This window comes from Eretmochelys imbricata, chromosome 14 (assembly GCF_965152235.1).
Source record: "Eretmochelys imbricata isolate rEreImb1 chromosome 14, rEreImb1.hap1, whole genome shotgun sequence".
Lineage (NCBI taxonomy): Eukaryota > Metazoa > Chordata > Testudines > Cheloniidae > Eretmochelys > Eretmochelys imbricata.
The window spans coordinates 40,497,956-40,514,537 of NC_135585.1; the positions used below are offsets into that span (position 1 = coordinate 40,497,956).

At 43.4% G+C, this 16,582-nt stretch overlaps 1 protein-coding gene and 1 pseudogene across 1 annotated transcript; one reads left to right on the forward strand and one right to left on the reverse strand.

Moving 5' to 3' along the window:
* Positions 1-260: 260 nt before the first annotated feature.
* On the reverse strand, positions 261-1,995 carry LOC144274029 (olfactory receptor 4N5-like; annotated as a pseudogene).
* A 6,396-nt stretch (positions 1,996-8,391) lies between these two features.
* LOC144273969 (olfactory receptor 14A16-like) lies at positions 8,392-9,327 on the forward strand. The gene has a single exon (XM_077832696.1). The coding sequence runs from the start codon at positions 8,392-8,394 to the stop codon at positions 9,325-9,327; it is 936 nt and encodes a 311-aa protein (XP_077688822.1).
* The last annotated feature ends 7,255 nt before the right edge of the window (positions 9,328-16,582 follow it).

Genomic DNA, 16,582 nt, shown 5'->3' on the forward strand with positions numbered 1-16,582 from the left:
TTACTCATTATTCCACAGATTGTACAGGGATTTTCATATATGTTACAGTGCTATTCCATAGTTACTGCAGATTTATTAGTAAGTTACTTCACATATTCTAGTTGCTCCATAGATACTACAGCATTACCACAGAGTTACTCCAGATCCTACCGAGTTGCAGTATAACTAAAAGCAAAACTGAGCCCTACACCAAGAATATGTTTCCCAGTCTGACAATTCTTTATTCTGACTTCCATTTATTACCATCTCCAAAGCCCTTATCATCCCATCATCCTCTTTATGGTGCTGATGATCATGTACAATGTGGTGTGGAATATGGACACCACCTTGTCCATGGGAAAGCTGCCAAAGAGCCGGGTGTAGACATAGAGGGCTGGACTGAATATGATGAAGACTGATGATGATGTGGGTGATGCAGGTGGAAGCCACTTTGCTCTTTCCTGGACCGGATCCTGAGCTTGACCAGCAGGACAGTGTAGGAGATGAGGAGGAGGACAAAGTACATCAAGGTGACCACGTTGCTGTCAGAGAACATCAGCAGCTGCACCACATAAGAGTCAATGCAGGCCAGCTTGATCACCTGAGGGACATCACAGAAGAAGTTGTCAAACTCGTTGGGGCCTCAGAAGGATGGTCAGATGGTCAGAACCACCTGGACAATGGAATGTAGGACGCCTCCTATCCACGCGTCCCTTACCAGGGTGCAGCAGGCCCCTCTCTATTTGAGCTTGGTACAGTGCAGAGGTTGGCAGATGTTCCACGTAGCAGTCATAAGCCATGACCTTGGCTGCCCCCAGAAGGTGGAGGAAGAAGAGCTGGGCCATGTAACCCTGGTATGCGATGGTCTTGCAGTGGGAGAAGAAGTTGACCAGTATTTTTGGATGGTTGACAGAGTAGTAGCAGAAGACCAAGTTGTCCAGGAAGTAATACATGGGGGAGCCCAGCAGGGGGGCTGCCCTGCATGGTGAGGATGATGAAGAAGTTGGCTGGGAGCATGATGATGTGGAAGAGCAGGAAAAGGAAGAAGAGGATGAGCTGTACCTCATGGGTCTGAGATAGCCCCACCAGGACAAACTCTGTCAACTGCATGAGGATCCCATGCTCCATCCCATCAGTGTGGGTCCCTGTAGCACACACAGACCGGGGAGAGGGGAGGACATTATAACAGCCACTGTTAACTAGCACCTCAATGTATAACAGCACTTTGAGCCAAGCAGAGAAGTACGGGCCAAGCACATCGGAGCTTTATTGTGGGGAAGGGGTGAGAATGGAACCCCGCACTGAGGTAACTTACACGCCAAGGGGTGAACCCAGTTGCAGGGATATGGCTGCCACTTCTGCTGGCTTCTCCACAACTGGATCTTTCCCATATACTGCCACACTGCCCTCAGTGGAGCTCTGCCTGTTCACACCAGCTGGGGATCTCGCACCATTTGCTCCAAGGAAGCTATGGCTGATTCACAACAGCTGGGGATCCAGGACTATTGACTCCAAAAGGAGCGAGTCTGATAAGCCCCATTTAATAGATGGGGACACTGAGGCATGGAGAGCAGCAGAAGTCACTTGCACAAGGTCACACAGAGATTCAAAGGCAGTAACGACTGGAACCCAAGAGTCCAGACTTCCAGCCCCCTTGCTTTAACCACTAACCCTACTCCCCTCCCCCCAGAGCTGGGACAGAAACCCAGGAGTCCTGACTCACGTCCCCTCTATTTTCTAACCACTAGTCCCCACTCTGATTCGTGACCTGTTTCCCTCTCTTGACAGTGCTCACCTCACTTTCTCAGCAGGTTCAGACACTTGTGTTTTGGAGCAGGTTTTAGCCAACCCATTAGCAGGTTTGGCCTCTGAACCCAGGGGCCTCCTGATTATCTCTGGGCACCTCATGGGCTCAGCTGGAGGCACATCCTTGCTGTCTTGCAACCCACTTCTCACTCTGTCTGGCTCCACATCACATGACTCTGTCTCCCGATCGCTCTGAAAGGCCTCAGTCATCTCGAGCTGGGCACCAAAAACTAGCTTTAGTTCCAAATTCCTGGGGAGGCCCTTTTACACAGACACCAAGTGAGGTATGTAAACCTGGAGCTTCATTCACTGCATTGTTGTTCCCACAACATTGGCTAGACTCCTAGGCTGAGGTTTTCAAAGTGACCAGAGGGATCTGGCATACAAAAGTTCAGAGACCCAAAGAAAAAGCCAATCTTCATTAAAACTAACTGGAATTTGATGGCCAAATATCTATAGGCAACCTCGAAAATTCCATCACTGGTCATGCTGGCCCCACCATGAGCACAAAACTGGGATTGTCAAGGAACTGGTTTAATGTTTGATTGTTGTAGAGTCCTGGACAGAAATCTGTCCCCAGGAGATATTATGACATGTACAAAGCTGTAGCCTACTTCACTGAGAGAGGTGGAGATGTGTTACTCTGAGGTGTGGCCTAATTCAGCTAATATCTCCTGGAATTAATTTTACTAGAGCTGGTCAAAAACACGGCAGGGGAAGGGGGGATCAGAATCATCTTACTCCAGTAAAACAATTCAAACTTTCTTTACATAATTCATAGAAATTTAACAATTTAAAAGAATTACCATTTTTGTGAGTTTTTTGGAGACACTTTGTTCCCATTCTTGGGGGAGTTCAAATTAGATTAATAGATTCCAAGGCCAGAAAGGACTAGTCTGACCCCCTGTACAACCCAGCCCAGAGAATGTCCCCAAAATAATACCTAGAGCAGATCCTTTAGAAAAACATCCAATCTTGATTTGAAAGTTCTCAGTGATGGAGAATCTATGAAATAAGTAATTAATAATAAACTAGGCGAGATTTTCAAAGGGGATTAATGGAGCTGGGCACTCCTATTGAAAGCAAACTGGATTTAGGCATGCAAATCCAGTAGGTACCTTCAAACATTCCAGTCTATATGGATAATGTGCGCATGCAGTTACTTTAGAGTAGATAAAACTCTCTGAAGGATAGAAACTCGCCTTCCTCACACCATAGATCCATTCATTAGCTGATGACGGTGAGACTCCACCATGGGCAGATTATTCAAGAATTGTCCTCTATGGGGCACCTTAGACCTTCCTCTGAATCAGGTGGTACTAGCCACTGCCAGGGACAGGATCCTGGACTAGATGGTCCAAAGGTCTGACTCAATTAGACAGTTCCTCTGATCTATAACAAGCAGATGTTGTCAAATAAAATTCCAATGAATGTTGCACCCATATCAACTCAAATGCATTTAATTTAGTTTTAATTATTCATTATTAAAGCTGGTCAAAAATGAAAATTGTATTTTTCTAAGAAATGTCATTGCTTTGTTTTCATTAGAAACATCCCATAATATTGCTTTTGGATGGGGGCTGGGCAAAAAAATGAAACTGGAGTCTGAAAAGTGTTTGGTTTTCAAAAATTTTCTCTAGTAAAAATGCCACTTTATGGTGCATATTTTCTAGTTTGGAGAAAAGATTTCTGATATTGAAAACTTTTTCCCCAAGACCTGAAAAAATATACAAAAAAGGTTTCCATCTCCAGGTTTTCATAAAAAGAAAACCAAAAACAGCTTCCCCACACCGACAAACAAAAACCCATAGAAAAATGAGTCCAAAATGAATTTTTTTCCACACCAAAATTATTTTCAATGACAAGCAATTTTTCTTCAAAAATCTGTTTTGCCAGGAAGATATTTTTGAGCATGGCTATTGATTATGAATTATCCTCCAAGTTGTAATTATTATCCCCATTTGATGGATGACAAACTGAGAAATGGAGCAGTGAAGTGACTGAACAGTCAGAGGAATAGTTGGGATCAGATCTCAGGACACCTTGGCCTTTAGCTTTTTAATAATTAATTAATTATCTGATAGTTGCATCTGATGTCAGAGGCCCATTTCATTAGATACGACAAAGACTCCACCTGAACGAGCTTAGAGTAGAAAAGACAGGCAAAGGATGGGAGGGAAAAGACAGCCCCAGGGAATGACTTTCCCCGGGTAACACAGCAAGTCAGTGTTTGCCTCACAACTTTCCTCTAGACCCTGCTGCCTAATTGTAATTGTGATTATTTTAGTTTCTGGAAACTCTACAGAGAAGTAGAGGGCAAGAGAAATGTACTGTTGCTTTTGGGCTATTGAGGGCTCCAGGGAATGAGTCCCACAGGCCTTAGAAAACAGACATGGATAAATCACCTTCCCACAGCACCAATCTTTTTGACACAGAACTCATCTGCAGACAGCACAGATCTCAGTGTATTTCCAGCAGCTCAGGCTCAGTGCAGTGGGGGAATGGCCTCTCATAATACTGTGATAGGAGCATTAGACAGAGAGATTGATAGAGCGGTGTGTATGGGGCTGGAGAGAGAGGGGCAACCAATTGCAGTCTGTAGCTCGAGGAGAAAAGACATCTCAGTCTGATGGATTCCACACAGACTGGCACTGTAAGTTTGCTCTTGCAATGAAATATATTTGGGGATTACAAAGTGGCTCTTTAAGGACAAAATTGTAAATGACAATATGTATTTTTTTTCAGTTTCACTCTTAGCTCGATTTGGTCATGGAAAACTGAGGTAATCCAAAAGCACTTACCTTAGGAAAGAGAGGGCAGAATATCCATGCCAGTTTCCTCCTATTGGGAGTGGGGGAATTGATCAAATTGACACAAATATTTTTTAGAATGGACTGAGAAGTTTACATTAAAATTGTCAAAAAATTGTGACAAACACTATCAGCTCACTGTTACTTTTCTCTATGTATACATTAGTTTGTTGTTATTGCTGTCTGTCTGTCTGTGTACTTTTCTCTCTCAATTAGTTTGTTTTTACTTCTCTATCTACCTGTTAGCTTGTGTTAGTTCTGTGTTTCTCTCCCTCCTCTCTGTATCTGTTCTTTTCTAACTTGTGTCTCTCTGTTAGTTTGTTGTTACATCTATCTATCTATCTATCTATCTATCTATCTACCTATCTACCTATCCGTCAGTTTGTGTCTAGTTCTCCCTCTCTTTCTCTATCTCTATGTTCATTGTCAACTGTTGGAAATGGGCCATCCTGATTATCACTACAAAAGGTTTTTTTTTCTCCTGCTGATAATAACTCACCTTAACTGACATATATCCAACGAAGTTGGTATTCACCCACGAAAGCTTAATCTCCAACACGTCTGTCAGTCTATAAGGCACCACAGGACTCTTTGCTGCTTTTATAGATCCAGACTAACATGGCTACCCGTCTGATACTTGTCACCTTAACTGATCACTCTCATTATAGTGGACATGGCAATACCCATTTTTTCATGTTCTCTGTGTATATATATATATCTTCCTACTGTATTTTCCACTGCATGTATCCGATGAAGTGGGTTTTAGCCCACGAAAGCTTATGCTCAAATAAATTTGTTAGTCTCTGAGGGGGCACAAGTACTCCTCTTTCTTTTTTCCATGTTTATTGTTACTTCTGTCTATTAGATTGCTGCAAGGGGAGTTGAGTCTAGTGGGTTAGAGCAGCAGGGCTGGGATCCAGGATTCCTGGTTTCTATCCGCAGCTCTGGGAAGGGAGTGGGGTCTAGTGGGTTAGAGTTGTAGGGACTGAGAGCCAGGAGTCCTGGGTTCTATTTGTGGATTTGGGAGGAAGTTCACTCCAGTGTAGAGAGCAGGAAGAGAGGAACCAGAACTACTGAGTCCCATTTCTGTCTCTCATAGGGACAGGCACCCCTTCCCCCCATAACTTGAAGCTGAGTGGTTAGGGTAATAAGCTGGCATGTGACAGACCCAGGTTCAAACCTTCCTTCTGATTGATGATGAGCAGGGATTTGAACTGTATCTTGACTTTAGCAAAGCTTTTGATATGGTCTTCCACAGTGTTCTTGCCAGCAAATTAAAGAAGTATGGAATAGTGAATGGACTAAAAGGTGGATAGAAAGCTGGCTAGGTTGTCAGGCTCAGTGGGTAGTGACTAATGGCTTAAAGTCTAGTTGGCAGCTGGTATCAATTGGAGTGCCCCGGGGGTTGGTCCTGGGGCTGGTTTAGTTAATCATCTTTATTAATGATCTGGATGATGGGATGAATTTGACCTTCAGCAAGTTCGCAGATGACACTCAGCTGTGGGGAGAGGTAGATACACTGGAGGGTAGGGATAGGGTCCAGAATGACCTAGACAAGTTGGAGGATTGGGCCAAAAGAAATCTGATGATGTTCAACATGGATAAGTGCAGAGTCCTCTACTTAGGAAGGAAGAATCCCTTACATCGCTACAGATTGGGGACTGACTGGCTAAGCAGTAGTTCTGCAGAAAAGGAACAGGGGATTGCAGTGGATCAGAAAGCTGGATATGAGTCAGCAGTGTGCCCTTGTTGCCAAGAAGGCCAATGGCATACTGGGCTGCATTAGTAGGAGCATTGCCAGCAGATCGAGGGAAGTGATTATTTTCCTCTATTCGACACTGGTGAGGCCACACCTGGAATATTGCATCCAGTTTTGGTCCCCCCACTACATAAGGGATGTGGACAAATTGGAGAGAGTCCGCGGAGGGCAACAAAAATTATTAGGGGGCTGGGGCACATGACTTACGAGGAGATGCTGATGGTTATTTAGTCTGCAAAAGAGAAGAGTGAGGGCGGATTTGACAGCAGCCTTCAACTACCTGAAGGGGGCTTCCAAAGAGGATGGAGCTCAGCTGTTCTCAGTGGTGGCAGAAGACAGAGCAAGGAGCAGTGGTCTCAAGTTGCAGTGTGGGAGGTCCAGGTTGGATATTAGGAAACAGTATTTCACTAGGAGGGTGGTGAAGCACGGTAATGGGTTACCTAGAGAGGTACTTTTCTCATTCTCTCCTGTTGAGGCAGCTCCATTTTGTATCAATAATTAAGTAGTCACTGGAGCAGGGACTTGAACTTGGCTGTGCCAGACACAAGATGAGTGCGCCAATTACCACGCTGGAGAATTCCCTGTCCCAATGACTCTCCATTGTCACTTGCAGCAGTCATTCCTGATGGCCATGGAGAGTCATTGGCCAGAGAGAGGCTGAGATGCAGTCAAAGGTAGTGATTAGAGGAGAGGACTGGGAGTCCAGCCACCTCAGTTGTGTTCCCAGCTCTGGGATGGAGTTGAGCTCAGTGGGCAGATCCAGAACTCTTGGCTTGTGGGTTAGAGCAGGGAGCAAACTGGGAGTCAGGACTCCAGGGTTCTCTTCCAGGCTCTGGGAGGGAATTTAGTTGAGTGGTTAGAGAATCAGGAGGGGAGCTGTAATGTCTGTCTCACAGTGAGAGTGGAACCCCGGCTAGAACGGGGGATGGGGTGTCAGGACCCATGGGCTGTATTCCTGACTAGAGCTCACTGTGTAATTATGACTGGGCTTGGTCACCTCCATGCTAGATGCTGCTCCTGTTTAGAGCAGTTTAAATGGGGAGTAATTCCATGGCATGCAGTGAAATTACTCCACATTCACAGCAGTGCCCCTGACAGCAGAATCTGGCCAGCCAGGCCCCCTTCAGTAAACTGAGGATAGTGACATTTATATACCGTTATCCAGAGCTCGTCCACCTCTGGGTGTCAAAGTTATACATGTACCTCAAAAGTAGGGCTGTCAAATGATTTTAAAAAATAATCACAATTAATCGCAGTTTTAATTGCACTGTTAAACAATAATAGAATGCCAATTGAAATTTATTTAGAATATTTTGGGATGTTTTTCTACATTTTCAAATATATTGATTTCAATTAGAATGCAGAATACAAAGTGTACAGAAGTCACTTTATATTATTATTTTTGATTACAAAGATTTGCACTGTAAAAAAATAAACAAAAGGCTGACTGATGATGAGAAAAGATTTGAATTGTATCTTGACTTTAGCAAAGCTTTTGATTCAGTTTCCCACAGTATTCTTGCCAGCAAGTTAAAGAAGTAAGCAAATGTTTGTAATCAAAAATAATAATATAAAGTGAGCACTGTACACTTTGTATTCTGTGTTGTAATTGAAATCAATATATTTGAAAATGTAGAAAAACATCCAAAAACATTTATAATAAATTTAAATTGGTATTCTATTATGGTTTAACCGTACGATTAAAACCACAATTAATCACGATTAATTTAATCAAGTTAATTGGTTTTGAGTTTATTGCTTGAGTTAACTGCAATTAATTGACAGCCCTACTCAAAAGCAATTGGTCCTAATTCTCCTCTCCATCACCCCAGTGTGAATCAGGAGTAACTCCACTGGAGTGAGTGGGGTGTTTTCCCCATCCTCATTCCCATATTACACCAATCTTCACAAGCTAAGGGTCAAACTCAAGGAAATTAAGGTGGTTTTCACAAAAGGAGAGTTATTTAACTGATCTAATCCTGGCCCTTGCTCTTGTCCTTCCCTCCACAGCCATCACACGATGTCCTGAGAAAGAAAATGTCCAACCAAACCACCATGTCCGAGTTCCTTCTCCTGGGATTCTCTGACATTTGGGAGCTGCAGATTTTGCACGTTCTGGTGTTTCTAGTGATTTACCTGGCAGCCCTGGTGGGGAATCTTCTTATCTTCATGGCCATAGCCTTCGACCACCACCTTCACACCCCTATGTACTTCTTCCTGATGAATCTCTCCGTCGTAGACCTTGGCTCCATCTCTGTCACTGTCCCCAAATCCATGGCCAACTCCCTCATGAACACCAAGTCCATTTCCTATGCTGGATGTGTTGCCCAAGTCTTTTTCCTTCTCTCCTTCCTGACAGCAGATTTTTCCCTTCTCATCGTCATGGCGTATGACCGATATGTCGCCATCTGCCAACCACTGCACTATGAGGCAATGATGAACAGCAGAGCTTGTGTCCGACTTGCAGCCAGTGCCTGGATCAGTGGGATTCTCTACTCTGTGCTACATACTGGAAACGTGTTTGCATTGACCTTCTGTAATGGCAACATAGTGGATCAGTTCTTCTGTGAAATCCCCCAGCTACTCAAGCTCACCTGCTCTGACTCATATTTGAGAGAAATTAGGGTTCTTGCCTTTAGTATATGTTTAGCCTTAGGCTGCTTTGTTTTTATCATTGTGTCATATGTTCAGATCTTCAAATCAGTGCTCAGAATCCCCTCTGAGCAGGGCCAGCATAAAGCCCTATCCACCTGCTTTCCTCACCTCATTGTGGTTTCCTTGTTTATTTTCACTGGCTTCTTTGCTTACCTGAAACCCACTTCCAGTTCCCCATCCATTCTGGATCTTGTGGTGGCTGTTCTCTATTCCATGGTGCCACCAGTGATGAATCCAATCATCTACAGCATGAGGAACAAGGAAATCAAAGGTGCCCTGAGGAGACTGACTGGGTGGAAGTTATTCACCAATAATTAATTTTCTGCCTTTCCACAATAAACGTTCCCTCACTTTCCCTCTTCATTAAAGTCAATTATATCCATGACAGCTTACACTCACACAGGTCAGATTTTGATCTCAGCTGCACTGTTGCAAAGCCAGATTAACTCCACTGATGTTAATGCAGCTGGGCTGATTTACACCAGCAGAAGACCTGGCCCAGTTGTGGAGTTAAATTGGTGTACACTCTGCATGTGAGAAGAATCAGACTTTCATTCTCTGCCAAAACAATACCTGGTAGACTCCTTGGCCATTTGTACCTGATTCATGGCCACTAAAAACAAGGATGAGGATTTTCTTGCCTTTGTGTGTATAAATCAGGAATGGCTTCATTGGAACCAAAGGAGTCAGACTGGTGTTAAACTGGTGTATGTGATAGACATTTGGGGTGGATCCTCATTAAATCAATGTTGACTTGGATGGAGCTAAACCAATGTACGGCATTTGGGGATCAGGCCTATTGACTTTATTGGAGCTAGGCCAACTTATACTAATTGGGGTTTGACATGTATATTTATTGCAGAGTGGCCACATTTCTTTCAGTTACTGCAGCCTTCTCACTTTGCAGCTGAGCCTTTAGAGCTGTATTCTGATCTCAGTTACACTGGAGCAAATCTGGACTCTACACTAGTGTGTTTTGTCACGTTTGTGTATATGTGGAGTAGTTGTGTGTGCAGAGGGAGGGAAGCGTCTATTTTGTGTGTTTCTATGTGTAACACTATAACAATGTCCCTTCACAGATAATTTGCAGAGATTTGAACCCAGGGCTTTCAGAGTTTCAAGCATGAGCCTGCACTGAAGGACAAAGCCTTCTAGGCTCATAAACTGACATATATGGTCTACCCACTAGATGGGGACAAGAAGCCACACTGTGTTAGCCTGGATTGAGTGTACATTTGGGAGTGTGAGAGATCCAGATACTGGCTAGAAATTACAGGAAGGTTTCCAACTATTAGAGAGGGTGCAGTTTCTGGAGCAGCCTCCCAACAGGAGTTGTGGGGAAAACAACTTAATTAGTTTTAAGAAAGAGCTGGACAAATTTTATGAATGTGATTGTATGATGGGATTCCTTGTGATGGTGGGGGGCAGGGCTTACTTTCGCTTTATGTCTTATGTTCCTAAAACTCATGCTTCAGGGTTTCATCTGGCCACTGGCAGGGGTCAGGAAGGCATCCCCCCTCCCCAGTGCATTCTGGGTGGGTTTTTTATCTCCTTCCACTGAAGCATTGGGGATGGCCATGCCTGGAGATGGGACATTGGGTGGCATGTGCCAGGGCTCTGCATTTTCAGCCATTCTCTCTCTCTCAGGTGCTTCGCTGGCTGTTTCTTGCTTACATGCTCAAGGTCTAATTCATCACCATTTGTGGGGTTGGGAAGGAATTTTCCCCCAGCTCAGATTGGTGTTGTCTTTGGTGGGGGGGGGGCAGTTGTCCTTCCTCTGAAGTGTGTGGGGTGCGGGTCACTTGCCAGGATTATCTGGGTCTATCTCACTTAATCATCTCCCTGCCATTGCGGGGTCGGGCACTGGTGCCCTCGGTTCCTCCTATTCTCTGCCTGTGGCACAGAACCATCTGGTCTCCTGTGGGTCTCATTTACTTTGGTCTCGTTTCACTTGTTGGGTGTAGTGTGTGGGTGTGCAGACTGGATGATCTGGTGGTCCCTTCTTAACTTGAACTCTGTGACTATGTGACTTTATGAATGGGTCAGGCTGCCTGGAGCCTTGTCTAGGGATCCTTTTATTATTTTATTTAAATAAATCAATGAATGTTGTGTTATTCCTATGGTGAAAAGGATTTTCTGAAGTGAAAGGTTTTCCATTGTTTCCTAAAGACAAACTGGCTCTGGATAATGAGGCCAAATGTTTACCCTACCAAAGCCACTGGTGTGATGATATCTGCAATATTTTCTTTTATGTGATGCTCTATTATGGTGGTAAATAAATCATAATTTGTTTGGAAAAGGCCAGCTGGTTGCTCAACTTATTCCAGGGAATAACTGCAGGTGCTGAACCCAGCTGCACCTGCTGAAAAATTAGCCAGATGCCTACAGAAACTCTTTTCCTCCTGTTCACTATTGTCAAAACATGCCTTCAGCTCTCTCAGAAAACCCCATTGAAGAGACGACACATTGACACACCCAATACTAGATGTTAAAAAATTGATACTGCCATTGAACCAAAAAGACCCCACCCTCCTAAACTCCCACCCCCAAAAACATCTGGCACAAAGAAACGAATCAACCAACCAAAGAATAAAATCAGCAAAACAAAAAAACCCAGAAGATACAGTCAAGCAGAGAAACAAACAACTCGTATCCCAAGTACAATTTTTACCCCTCTGCCCAAACGGTGAAGAGCCTTAGACCCCTTGAAAACTTTGATATGTCTACTGATTTTATGTGGAATGTGCTCAGATAGCATGGTGATGGGCAGCAGTATAAAAGCCACATACAGATAGATAGATAGATGGGTGTGGCTGGGGATAGATAGATTTTGATATTTATGCTAGTGTAAATCTATAGTAACCCCATTGAATTGAGGGGCATTTGTCTGGATATTTACCAGTGTAAATCCCTCAGTGTGCATAAATGGATTGCACACTAGGTTCTCATGGAAACAATGTCATCAGTTGATTATATTTATAAAAAACAGAATGAGATGACAGTCATGGGAGAAAGATGGCCATTTTATTTTTTGGAGAATAGCGTTGACCCAATCATTTTCCACAGAGCAGCTTTGATCTCCTTGTTCCTCAGGCTATAGATGATTGGAATCATCACTGGCGGTTTCACAGGGTAGAGAACAGTCGCCAGGAGATCCAGACCTCATGTCGAGCTGGAGGTGGGTTTTTAAATGTAGGCAAAGATGCCAGTGGAAACAAACACGGAGACTACAGCCAGGTGAGGAAGGCAGGTGGAGAAGGCTTTATGCCGGCCCTGCTCAGAGGGGATTCTCAGCACTGTTTTGAAGATCTGAATATATGACACAATTATTAAAACAAAACAGGTGAAGGCTAAGGACATACTAAAGGCAAGATACGTAGTCTCACTGAGTTCTGAATTAGAGCTGGGGAGTTTGAGGAGCTGGGGGATTTTACAAACCATCCTGACAATCTGCCCTAGCTGACCCTCACCCCAAAGAGGGGCAACAGCACCTGCCCTGGATCTTACCCGATGGCAACATCCCTGGAAGGACCCTTGGCTAAAAACAGGCAGGGCTGAGGCCTAGTGGGTGTCCCAAGGGGGTTGCAGAAATAAATATGTATTTATAGCACAGAGATGTGATTTTTAGCTAAGAGCTTTGTCAAGGTTCCTCCCCCACTCTGAACTCTAGGGTACAGATGTGGGGACCTGCATGAAAACCTCCTAAGCTTACTTTCACCAGCTTAGGTTAAAACTTCCCCAAAGTACAAATTAATTTTATCCTTTGTCCTTGGAATATCCACTGCCACCATCAAACTCTAACTGGGTTTACTGGGAAACGTAGTTTGGACATGTCTTTCCCCCCAAAATCCTCCCAACCCTTGCACCGCACTTCCTGGGAAAGGTTTGGTAAAAATCCTCACCAATTTGCATAGGTGACCACAGACCCAAACCCTTGGATCTGAGAACAATGAAAAAGCATTCAGTTTTCGTACAAGAAGACTTTTAATAGAAATAGAAGTAAATAGAGGTAAAGGAATCACCTCGATAAAATCAGGATGGTAGATACCTTACAGGGTAATTAGATTCAAAACATAGAGAATCCCTCTAGGCAAAACCTTAAGTTACAAAAAAGACACACAGACAGAAATAGTCATTCTATTCAGCACAGTTCTTTTCTCAGCCATTTAAAGAAATCATAATCTAACACATACCTAGCTAGATTACTTACTAAAAGTTCTAAGACTCCATTCCTGGTCTATCCCCGGCAAAAGCAGCATACAGACAGACACAGACCCTTTGTTTCTCTCCCTCCTCCCAGCTTTTGAAAGTATCTTGTCTCCTCATTGGTCATTTTGGTCAGGTGCCAGCGAGGTTAACTTTAGCTTCTTAACCCTTTACAGGTGAGAGGATTTTTCCTCTGGCTAGGAGGGATTTTAAAGGGGTTTACCCTTCCCTTTATATTTATGACAAGCTTATTGACAGAAGAGCCTCAGCTGCTTTATACTCAGAGGCAAACACTAAAAACTAAGGGCCAAATCCGTATTCTTTGCCTCTGAATCTGAACTGAACAAGAGTCAAATGTTCCTAACCAGTCTGCTCTTTCCTAGGCCTTTCTTCTTTGGGATTAATTACAGTGTAACTTCTAATGGCAATAGAGCGATTCATTCCCGCTGGGGATAGAAGTTGGAAGGAATTCATGGTGGCATAGTTTTTCTATAGCTGATCTTCAGCTTCTGTTGGGATGAATGGCCCATCTGAATATGTGTGACGTCTTGTTTTATGTTTCTTCCTGTGTTTGAGAGTCTCATTGCATAACGACAGGTTTCAGAGTAACAGCCGTGTTAGTCTGTATTCACAAAAAGAAAAGGAATACTTGTGGCACCTTAGAGACTAACCAATTTATTTGAGCATGAGCTTTCGTGAGCTACAGCTCACTTCATCGGATGCATACCATGGAAACTGCAGAAGACATTATATACACACAGAGACCATGAAACAATACCTCCTCCCACCCCACTGTCCTGCTGGTAATAGCTTATCTAAAGTGATCATCAAGTTGGGCCATTTCCAGCACAAATCCAGGTTTTCTCACCCTCCGGCCCCCCCACACAAACTCACTCTCCTGCTGGTAATAGCCCATCCAAAGTGACCACTCTCTTCACAATGTGTTTCATCGGACGCATCCAATGAAGTGAGCTGTAGCTCACGAAAGCTTATGCTCAAATAAATTTGTTAGTCTCTAAGGTGCCACAAGTCCTCCTTTTCTTTTTGCGAATACAGACTAACACGGCTGCTACTCTGAAACCAATCAAATAAAAATCTGTCTTTATGACAAAATGAGATTCTTGTTAGGTCATGGACCAGGCCTATCCCTTCTCATCTTGGATGTGATTAGATTTACCCTGGGTGTGGTATGAATGTCAGATCAGCACATGTAATGGGACTCTCCCACTTACACCAAGGTTATAATGAGGCTTGGGAGAAGTTCATTTTTATTCTTTTATAATTTCAACAGATGATATCAATGTTTATTTTTCAGTGGGTTTTTTCCAATTTTCATCTATTTAATTTTTCACGGTTGCACAAAATTATGTGTTTTAAGCATTTATTTTTCAATTTTTACCAATTTAAATTTTCACAGTTGTAGGAAATTATGGGGGGAGTGTGTCAGACAATAGTTATTTAATGACAGTAGAAGCTGAGATTCAACAAGCTGAAGCTTTATAACCATTAAAACATAAATTATCAACATCATATGCCCAAATATACAAAGGAATTAGCCTTACATCAAACTCTAATAAATTCTCAAGCCTCATTTTTCTTACTTTGCTTGTCTGTAAATTTTGATTATTATCAATGGAAATATTTTTGGTCGGTTTGTGTGTGCGCAGTGCAATCCAAGTTTATCCACATTTACCAATAAAAATCGAATCCTTCCAAGCCTATCTATAATACAATGATGACAGACAAGTAACTTACACCAGTGTTTATGTCACTACTGAGTTTAGCTCAGAGTCTTGGGGCCAGAACCTCAGCAGCATTAAACTGGTGATGTCAATGGAGCTACTCTACATTGGCGCAGGTCTAGCTGAGGTGAGAAATCTGCCCCTTACATCTCTGCCCTGCTCACTTTCTAAGAAAGAGCAGGCTGGTTAGAAACTTTTGACCCATCTTCAGTTCACTTTCACAGGCAAAGAATATGGATTTGAACCTGTCTGGCAGGCCAGATCGCCACCTGCTGTCAATAGCCCTGGCTAGTCAGAAGTCAATGGAACTGTATCAACTTACACCTGCTCAGGACCTGGCCTGTACTTTTTAAACTTTGCTTCTGCATACCTCTTAGTGACCAGCTACAAACAGCCTGGGCCACCTGAGCTGTGGGTTCCTCTGGTGGCTGCATCCCAAGAGCTGCTGGCGCAATGCAGGAGAAAAAACATCTGTGCTCCCCCAGAGGTAATGATGTGGAGTTAATGAAGGATCAGGCCATTCCAAGAGAGCTGAGGTTCTGGTGCCACTGAGCTCTTAGTTATTGTAGGTCACATGTTTGTGCTATAACTATATATTTATTTCTGCAAACCCCTGAGCACACACTATGAGATTCAGCCCTGCCTTGTTTTTAGCCAAGGGTCCTTCCAGGGATGCTGCCATCGTGTGAGATCCAGGGCAGGTGCTGTTCGCACTCTGTGGAGTTAGGCTCAGCAAGGGCAGGTTGTCAGGGCAGTTTGCTCAGAGGTGAGATCAGAGCTGGGCTCACAGGCCTGGAAACCAGATTCAGCTATTTAGCCCCTGGGCTGGTACAACCTGTGCTGTGACCATCTCTGAAACTTGCACAAGACGGGATCAGCTCTAGAGCTGGGAGGGGCTTTCATTCCCTGATCCTATTTAGTCCATCACCTCTCAGCCAAGCCTGCCCTAGGAGCGGAGTAGGAGCACCCATCTGTGGAGTGGATCCCTTTCTGCTAGGAACTTCAGAGAGACCCAGCACCTCAGGACATCCAGCGAAGGGACACAGAAATGGCTGCTGGATAATACAGTGATGAGTGCTAGATAGACAGACAGACAGATAGTGTCCAAACAATTCTGATGCCTGAGAATCAACTGCATCACAAGCTGAGACAAATTCCACATAGATCAGCACAGTAAGTTTGCTATTTCAGTTACATATTTGGGGGGATTAATATACAGGGGAAATTTAAGAACATAAATGTGAAATGACGGTCCGAACTCTTTTAGTCTTTTAGTGTCAATTTAATGAAAACATCTGCTGCTGGCCACAATGTTTTTCCTCTCTGGAAAATTTTGAATTTTCCCCATAATTTTTGGCAGTCCGAAAAATCAGCTGAACACTGGAAATTTTAAGCTGAAAACCAAAATTTTCTTTCTTTCCAGGAATAATCAAATTTTTCCTGGAAAGTAGATGGATTCTGAGAAAAAAATTGTTTAATTGAAAACACAATTTTCTATTAAAAAAGATAATTAACAACTAGTTTAACAAAGAAAACATACAGGGATGACTTGATCATAGTTTATAAGTATTTACATGGAGAAAATAAATTGTGGGTCACGGCTAAATAAATGATTCATTGTGAAT

What these genes read in the sequence shown, in the direction of transcription:
- LOC144273969 (XM_077832696.1), top strand. Translation starts at nt 8,392, where the DNA reads ATGTCCAACCAAACCACCATGTCCGAGTTCCTTCTCCTGGGATTCTCT.